Raw genomic sequence first — 9,450 nt, forward strand, 5'->3', positions numbered from 1 at the left:
AATCAACTCATCATTTTATATTCGTGTTTACCTGTTTGTTCCCCTCACTAGACTGTGAGACTAGAGCAAAGGTTTACTGTTTGTGTCACTGGCTCTCAGCACAAGGTCTAAAATTTTACATATTTGTTAAATAAATAGGTAAATGAATAGTTTTTAAAGGTGTTTGTACCTAGGCAGTCTTTACTATCCTCTCCAAACCCTGGTCCAGAAGGCATATACCCAGGAACAGCAGAAAATTTTGTGACAGCTAGAGAAAAAGACACAAGACACTTCTCTGAATCTTTCCCAGTCTTAAAGCTAAGCTTTATATCATCTCTAATAAGCAAAGAACAGGACAGGTATTTTGGTTTGTTTTTTTTTTTTTTTTACAATTTTCTTTTAATAACATTTTTTTTCAAAGCCAGGAAACAACTACAGAGACTATTTCACAGTATCCAAGTTAAAAACAAATGAGAAACAGCAAAGACATAGCCATCATTTCACAAGAAATACAGAGCATTATTTCATATCCATCACTAACAGCACATGAGAGGCCCAGCTCTTCGTGGGATCAAGAGTACTCTCCATTATTGTGTAGGAGGAGAACTAGACAACAATTAGGTATGGTTAGGTCAAATGCTGTGAACACAGGAAGTTGTGAGATCAAGGTCTATAGTTTGGGCCCTTGTTTTGGGTAGAGTTTGATGATTCTTAACTTCTTCCACACTGTGTTGGATCCCATAGCCAAAGTAGATAGCAAATCCTAGTAGGGATAGACAACTGTAAGGTGAGGTTTCCAACTGGAGATCCAGAGGGAGAGGAGTAAGGATAGGTCACCTAAGAGGCTTACTCTTCAAAGCAGACACCTACCAATCAGCATCCAGATCCCAAATCGGGCCCAAGTGCCAGCTGACATTTGCATCATCAGGTAAACATTCACAAAGATGCTCACCAGTGGGAGTAGAGGAACAGCAGGCACCTGCAAAACAAAGATAAATCTTCATACAACTCAATGACCTACAAAGAGATCCTTACCCTACTGGGGGCAGAACAGGTCAAGTTCAAGCCCTACTCACGCTCTGGATTTCGGCAGCCACTCATTTATCTCTTATATTATTAGACTCTTCAAATCCAGAATGTGAGAGAATATCAGCAAGGAGTCTGGCCTAACCAGCTCTGACATTACCTTCTTGTGTCCAATTAAAGAACATAAGCTACAAGCCCTAATTGTCCCAAGATGAATTGGTGAGGGGGTAAGAAACATCATTTACCTTAAAGTGAAGGGGAGTGCAGTTCTGTGGCTGTCTCCAGATGACCCCAGAAATTGCAAGAATGAGCCCCAGGATCAGCACAACCACTGTGACCCACACTGGGTCTCCAGAACGAAGTGGAGTTGTCCACCAGGTCAGCACCAGGCAAAGAACAGTTAGTAGTACGGCTTCAAAAGTCAAGTTGAGAGGCATCAAAACCAACTCTTGAAATCAATATGCTAAGATGTAAGGCATCCCATTCCAAGGAGGGTTACCCTCTTGCTAGACCTCACCAAATGCCACCAGACAATATCTACCCTACCTTACTGATCTCATCAAATCATCCCAAAGAAAAAGGCCACACTTGGAACTAGAGAGATGGCTCAACAGTTAAGAACACTTGCTGCTCTTGCAGAAGACTTGTTCCCAGCACTCCTATGGCAACTTACAACCATCTATAACTCCATTTCCAAAGGATCAGAAGCCTTTTTCTGACCTATGTAGTTACCAGGCATGCACACAGTACATATACATTCATTCAGGCAAAATATTCACACATATAAAAAAAAAAAATCAATAAATCCTAAACAAAAAAGAAAAAGAAAAGAAAAAAATCCACTGCTCACCAAGCAGTGAGGAGCAAACATAGACAACTCGGCCAGAAAGGAGTGTGGGGATGGAGTTGACGGGACAAAACAGAGCCTGGACAGTCAGCTTCTCTGCTTCAAGTGTCTCCTCCTCTTGCAATTCCATTTCCTTTTCAACACTCCTCATTTCCTGGTCAGGCTGATATCTGTGGCAAGAGTAAGGAAACAATTTTAAGAATAATTCTTTACCATCCACTACTTTCTTTTTAGGTAGCTTCTTTATCACCATTAAAGGTACAAGCTTAGGCTGGAGAGATGGCTTAGCCTATAAAAGCATCTGCCAGCGGGCTTCAGAGACAGCTTAGCAGTTAAAAGTTTTGACTTTTCTTGAAGAGGACCTGCGTTCAGTTCCTAGCACCTACATTGGCTAGCTCACAACCACCCATAACTAGCTTCAGGGGATTCAATGTCTTCTTCTGACCTCCAAGGGTACACATAGACAGACAGATACACACACACACACAAAGAGAGAGAGACGGAGAGGAGGAGGGGGAGGGGGAGGGGGAGGGAGAGGGAGAGGGAGAGGGAGAGGGAGAGAGAGAGAGAGAGGGAGAGAGAGAGAGAGAGAGAGAGAGAGAGAGGTTTTAATATTCAAGTGTTTACCACACAAACAGACTTGAGTTCAGATCTCCAACATTCATATAAAACCCAGGTGTCTTGTAGCCCCAGTGCTAGTGAGTTGGAGCTAGGTAGGATTGTAGAATTTACTAGCCAGCCAACCTAGGCAACCAGTGAGTTCCAGATTCACTGAGAGATGCCATCTCAAAAATAAGGTGGAGAGGGATGTAGGCAGACACCTAACTCTGACCTCTGGCCTCCACACACACACACACACACACATGTACATGCATCTACATGGATATGCAAAAAAACACAGGCGATGGAGGGGTGCTCTTTTGGATAGAGCCAAATGGCCAAATTACTCAAGGAGAGTCAGGATGACAGAAGGAGGGAGTGGACATAATATCCTGCCTCACCGAGACATACAAACACAAGTCTTACCTGAGGATGAGAACACAAATGGACACCAGGGAGTAAGCAAGCAGAGTCCCGATTGACATGAGGTCCACGAGATCAGTGAGTTCAAAGAGGAATGCCATGAACGCTAAAATCAGCAGGCAGAAGCAAGTGAGTGAAGGGTGAAGTTAACGGAGTTGGGGAACAACAAAAAGGGGTGGGTTTGATTTGGCTTTGTTACCTGCAATAACACCAGATACCAAGGTGGCCACAATGGGTGTATGTGTGACACTGTGAACCTTAGCAAGGACACGGAACAGGAGGCCATCTTCTGCCATTGAATAGATCACCCGAGGCATAGGAAACATAGAGCCCAAAAGGCTGAAAAAAGACAATATCCAAGAGGAATGAGTTCATCAGCGTATCTGCTCCAAGCCTGTGTGTTTATAGCATTTCCACCTCCCTTTCCTAGCCTTTCTAAGGAACATTCTCTGGCACAAAATGGACATAGCTGGAAACTACAGCCACGGGGCAAAGAAATATTTAACACTGACCTAGTAGAAAGTGCACAGAGGGAACCAATAGCCACCAAGTAGCGGGCAGGCTCCCAGCCAACATAGGAAAATGCTTCAGGCAGAGGGCTCTCAGGCTGAAGCTTGTAGTAAGGCATCATGAGGGTAAGTGCTGAAGACACACCAAAGTAAGCCAGAAAGCAGATGGACAGCGAGATCACAATACCCATGGGGATGGAACGCTGGGGATTCTGAGCCTCTTCCCCTGTAAGAAAACACAAGGCACAGAGTTCTAAACCAGGGAAGTAGGCTTCCTCCTCTGCCACCCCCAATCTGTAAGTTCACACATTGCACCCAAGACCAGCCAAGATTGTGTTACTGTTACCGGTGGTTGCAATACAGTCAAAACCAACGAAGGCATAGAAACAGGTAGCAGCGCCACGGAGAATCCCTTCAAAGCCAAAAGGCATGAAACCTCCAGAGCCCATAGAGTCCAAGCTAGAGTGCAAGAAAGAAGAGAATCAGTAAGAGTGTTCAGCTAAGTGCATCCCTTTTCTGATGCCCAGCTGTTCATTGTCTCCCATTCCCATTCTGGATTCCTCCTCCTCCCCCATTATGGTCCCAGCTTTGTGGCTCTCTTACCTACAAGTGTCATTGGATTCACTCATGGTCAAGCAATAGTCCTCTTTCGTGAGCTTCCAGTTTCTCTGTTCTCCCTTAATGAAGCCAGAGATGATGACAAAGCCAAGAACCAAAAGGTTCATCCCTGTGAACACTTTGGTAACCAGGGCTGATTCACTCGCCCCTAAAACCAGCAATCCTGTGGGAGAAAATTGTTCAGGATCCTGAGGACAAAATCCTTCCTCCAAGCTTGCTTTCCCTTTTTTCTGCCTCTGTGTGACAGACTCTTCCCAGCTTCCTTTCCTCCCCTCATTACCCTTGAGCGCTTCCCAAGCCCAACCCCTCCCATCATTCAACCCTGCCCCTTGCCTCACCAGTGAGCAGCAACACAAGGGCCAAGGCAAAGAAATCTGGATATTCTGCAAGAACATGAGGCATGTTCAGCAAGATGGTCCCCTTCAGAGTCCGAGAGATGTGGTTTCCAATCAGGTTGTCAAAAGCAGAGCTCCAAGCCCGGGCCACACTGGCTGTACCTGGTATAGCAATTGTATTTTCTACCTTAACCTCAATACTCAGGAATATTATAAGATCAAATTCCCTCCCTCCTATATATCTGCCTCACAGATTTCTGCCACAATTACCCACCTTACTGTGTGTGTGTTTGACAGTTCTCTCTATGTAGCTCAGGCTTAGCCTGGCCTCAGACTTAACAAACTCTTCATCCTCCTACCTCAGCCTCTGAGTGCTGGAATTATAGGTGTACAACTCTAGACCCAGCTCCTGTTATTAATTTTAAAGACCCTAACTAGCATCTTAATGAATGAACACCAGACGGAGGTGAACAATTGTTCTGTACCTTCAAACCCTCCCTATACCCCTACCCAAAATAAACAAACAAACAAACATCTAGAAGTATTGAGATATTAGGAAAAATAAAGACAATTTAGACTTCACTGAAATTCCACTCAGATTTCTGGATTCATAATCCCTCTGCTATTTGTGTAATCATCCATCCCTCCCATCCTACCCCAAGCATCTATCTCACCAATGACGTAGGAGAGAATGAGATTCCAGCCGGTGGTGAAGGCCCAGAGTTCACCTACGGTGACATAACTGTAGAGATATGCAGAACCAGAGCCGGGGACCCGGGCACCAAATTCAGCATAACACAGTCCAGTCAACACAGAGGACAGAGCAGCCACCAAAAAGCAGATCACAATGGATGGTCCTGCTTTATCTTTGGCCACCTCTCCAGCCAGGACATACACACCTGCACCTAATGTGCTGCCCACACCCAGGGCCACTAAGTCGAGGGTGCTCAGGCATCTGGCAAGGCGTGTCTCACCCATACCCAGCTCCAACACACGTCTCCGCACCAGCTTTTGACCAAATCTTCGAAGTGCCTGCCACAGCATTCTAGTTGGAATTGAAGAGGATGCTAGCTAGGTTCTGGTGAAAAACAAGACAAAAGCCCTTCAATGGGTCTCATTGTCCCCCCAAGCTCCAAAAGTGAATTACAAAACCTACTCCCTCCACCAGGTGAATGAGTTACAGGGACAAAGGGGTTTGGGCAGAGGAGGAGAAAGCAAGCCACTTCACCTCTAATTACCATTTCTTCATATGCAAGTAGGAATTACAATAATAATGCAAGTGGGGATTACAGTATCTCCCAGGCAGGTGGAAGGACCCATTTCAGAAAAAGCTAGAGAAAGCTCTTTATAGCACAGTGGTTGGCCTCTAGTAAGTGCTAGGACATTAGGTTTCTTCTTTTCCTGCCCAAGAACCTATGGGATTTACCCTAGAGCCCAGCCCAGCAGCCTTGAAACCTAACATTTCTGTTTCCCTGGCCTGTGGCTCCTGGTGAATCAAGCGGAACTCAACTCGGGGCAACTCTGAAAGAACCTTTTTTTTTTTTTTTTACACTTATTACCCACATCCCTTTTAGTGAGCGCCCAGAGAGCTTCAAAGAGACATGGCTACGCCTGGAAGAGGGGACTGACCTCAATCTTATCCCTTCTCACCAAGCCCCGGCGATCCACCCTCGGGAGAAAGCAAATGTTCCCCCACCTCCTCCGGCTAGGCTAAGCTGACCAGTGAGCACCAGCAGTGAGGCGGGGCTTCGGTCTCTGAAATTGGGAGATGCGCCTGGGGGGTGGGGGGCAAAACCAGCCCGACATCGCTAGCACTTCCCTCTCGGCCGATTAGGGGTCCCGCCCGGTGGCCCTAGACTCAGCATCTAGATTTTTTGGCTCCATGAAGAAACAGTCTGGGACTGCGCTGGAGCTAGGGAGCCCTGGCTCCTGGGCTAGGGTCTTACCAGCAACAGGTCACAGTTGCGCTGATGCAACTGCAAGCCCTGGTTGCCTGAAAAGCCTAGGTAAAAGAGGAGCCTCCCTCTCCCCACTCTGACACACGTGCCAGCCCCAAAGGCTTACCGGAGAGCCGTGGCAAGCCCAGAGAGCAAAAATTCTCAGATCCGGTTCTGTGAGGCTGACTTCAGTCGAGTTGGGTTGGGTGTGCAGACTTAGGCTCCTTGGGCTTCAATGCCGCAGCTCAGGGTCCTTGCAAGCCAAGCGCCCCTTATATTCACCGGGAGGAGGAGCCAGTAACGTCATGGGATCCCAGCCCCAAGCCCTCTCCCTACACATGACACACAACACAATATACATACCAACGCACTCTCGCTTGTGTATACACGGACACACACACACACACACACACACACACACACACCGTCAGTCACATGGCTTTGCAACATTGGTTGCTTTTGGCCTGAGACTGCTTCCCAACCAAAAAGAAGAAGCAGGGCATGGCCGGGAGTGAGAAAGGAGGGATAGCCTTTAACCATTTGCCTCTCTGGTGGTCAAAGACAAAAAAAAAAAAGCTTCCTGACCACAGATCCCATGGGTATTTTCTACCTTTATGCGAGATTAGTCAGAATCAGCAAACATTCGCAGCACTGGGGAGGGGAGTGAATAAAGAGAATTGGGTTTGTGTGAAGGATGGAGGGGCAAATAGCACCAAGTCTCGATCTCACTGTGTCTTCTCCCTGAGCACGTTTGTCTGCATGAAATCCTTCAGAACCGTGCAAGACTATCATCAGCCCCGACTGCTGCCTCTGCTCTCACTCTCTAATACAGACAGCAAGAGAATGGAAGACAGTTTCAAACCACCTGTACACCGATCATTAACCCCGCGTAGATTCCTAGGCCACAATGTATTTGTAGCATCTCCCCACCTGCCCATTAATATTAAATATGAAATTATGAATATTTAAATATTGAAGGAGCGAAACTTTTTAAGATTTATAGTGATGGGGATCAATCCTGTAGGTCTCCCCAGTGCCAAGATTATACCAATGAGCTGCAGCCCCACCCTTTTAATTCCATTTTGCTGATGACTAAGCTGAAGTTTGGAGCATCAGACTTAGCGTTGAGTCACCATTCATTCTGATAAAACCTGGCCTGTTGTTTTAAGGTCTGACCTCCCATAGGTACTATACTTCATTCAAATGCACAAGAAAGAGGAAGTGTGAAGCTCATGCAAGAAGTAGGTCCTTTTTAGGCTAGGAATTACTAGGAAACCGCAGAAGATTGTAGAAACTTAAGAAAAGAATGCACTTGTTAAAGAGCTGCTATAACAACTACCAAAGAAACACGAGTAAAATCCTCGGACGGATGAAGGTCTGGCTTAGCGGTTGAGTGTGCTTTCTTAGAACCTGATTTCAATGCCTCAGAGGTGGGGGTGGGAGCCAACACATTTACTCCTAGTCTTTAATGGTCTAATCTGAGAAAGAAACCCTCCACAGCACAATTAGAACAGTATTAAGAGAAACCAAGGGTGCAGTATATGAAATTACAACTAAGTCAAATTCCCAGCTCAGCCAGCCACTGTGGCCTTGCATAAATTACCTATCATTTGTAGATATAATAAGTGTGTTTTAAAGAGTTGGTGGGATGCTAAAGTAGCAGTATGAAGTCAAGTCTTCCTATCTGGCACAGATTCAAAGTAATATATTAGTGTCTACAACAACAGTTCGGCTGCTTAAACTCAGTGATTGCTTAGGTTGTGAGATTCATTGGCAAACTGATAGATAGTCAGACAAGTAGTACAGACTGGGATGACAAGGGAGGCTTCATTTGTAAGGCATTTGGGAGAAAGAATCGCAAGGGCTGAAGCAGAGCCTTGAGGAATGAGGAGGGATAGCAGAGCTGTGGGCCTCCAAAGATGCATGAGGTCAGGGGAGTGTAAAGATCTAGCAAGTGCAATGTTTGGAAGCACTGGAAAATAAGGCTTGTTAATAATAGATGTCCCCCTCCAGGCTTATCAAGTATCTTAAATGTACTAGACGGTAAACAAATAATTCCTGAAACCCTTTAAATCACAAGTTGGTTCCCCTGGCAACCAACCCCCCATCTGGAAGCTATCCTGGAACCCCCAGCCAGCTGTCATCATTAGCATACAAAAAGATACTTATCATTTCTGACATTCCAAGGACTTTAGGAACTGAGTACCTGGAATTTGGGCTGAATAATAATAAAAAAAATGTGTATAACTTATTGCAAATGATGAAATTATAGAGAGAATGTCTATGTCGAAGTTCATCCTTTTTTGAGACAGTCTCATGTAACCCAAACTGTATATAACTCTTGATCACCCTGCCTCCATCTTCCAAGTATCAAGATCACAAGTGTGCACCATTGTGACCACCAAAATCCATGCTTTTATTTTTATTTTATTTTTGTTTTATTGCGACAGGGTTTTGCATAGCCCAGGCTAGCCTAGAATTCTCTATGTAGCTCAGGATAATCTTGAACTCCTCCTCCTCCTGCTGCCTTGTTTTACCGTGTTCAGACTTGGGGAAAAAAATCACCCTTTTAAAGAATACAACTCAGTATGTTTTAATATATAGTCAAAGAATTATGCATTGTAAGGGTCCGAAAACTGCTGAAAGAAGACCCCAGACTCAGTATGCAAAAACAAAGAGCATTTATTCTGCAGAAGCAACCAACATGTGGGGATCAACTGAAAGTCCCCCGAAGGGAGACCCTCACTCAAGTCTCGGGAACGTGGCGCACCCAGTGGGACACTGAGACTGGATTTGCTGTAACCACAAGAGCTCAGGTCAGCATGCTGGGGTCGAGACTCATACACCACGCAGGGAGTAGGGGAGTTTCGACCCCGGACTGAAATTTTACAGAGCTTATAAAGGCAAAAACCACAAACCAGAGGGAGGAAGAGGGAGGAAATAGGGGAAGTCTAAAACCATAAATTTGCTGAACAGTTAGGTCATATGCTACACTAAGCAACACACCCAGGGCACTGTGACATTCCATAGAGGGTGTTGGAACTTTCTTCTGTTGTTCCAGGAACTGTTTAAGAATGTTCTGGGAGGGGCTGGTGAGATGGCTCAGTGGGTAAGAGCACCCGACTGCTCTTCCGAAGGTCCAGAGTTCAAATCCCAGCAACCACATGGTGGCTCAC

The 9,450-nt window shown here is 45.6% G+C and overlaps 1 protein-coding gene across 1 annotated transcript; it reads right to left on the bottom strand.

Moving 5' to 3' along the window:
• Nucleotides 1–351: 351 nt before the first annotated feature.
• Slc7a3 (solute carrier family 7 member 3) lies at nucleotides 352–6,549 on the bottom strand. The gene is made up of 12 exons (XM_021153417.2): nucleotides 6,402–6,549; nucleotides 5,012–5,415; nucleotides 4,341–4,499; nucleotides 3,988–4,165; nucleotides 3,731–3,843; nucleotides 3,388–3,610; nucleotides 3,075–3,214; nucleotides 2,879–2,981; nucleotides 1,856–2,022; nucleotides 1,251–1,417; nucleotides 850–958; nucleotides 352–742 (listed from the first exon to the last, which is right to left on the bottom strand). Exons 2-12 carry the CDS (start codon nucleotides 5,379–5,381, stop codon nucleotides 612–614), a joined length of 1,860 nt encoding a protein of 619 aa, XP_021009076.1. The 5' UTR covers nucleotides 5,382–5,415; nucleotides 6,402–6,549; the 3' UTR covers nucleotides 352–611.
• Between the last annotated feature and the right edge of the window lie 2,901 nt (nucleotides 6,550–9,450).

This window comes from Mus caroli, chromosome X (genome assembly GCF_900094665.2).
Source record: "Mus caroli chromosome X, CAROLI_EIJ_v1.1, whole genome shotgun sequence".
In the NCBI taxonomy this organism is placed as follows: domain Eukaryota; kingdom Metazoa; phylum Chordata; class Mammalia; order Rodentia; family Muridae; genus Mus; species Mus caroli.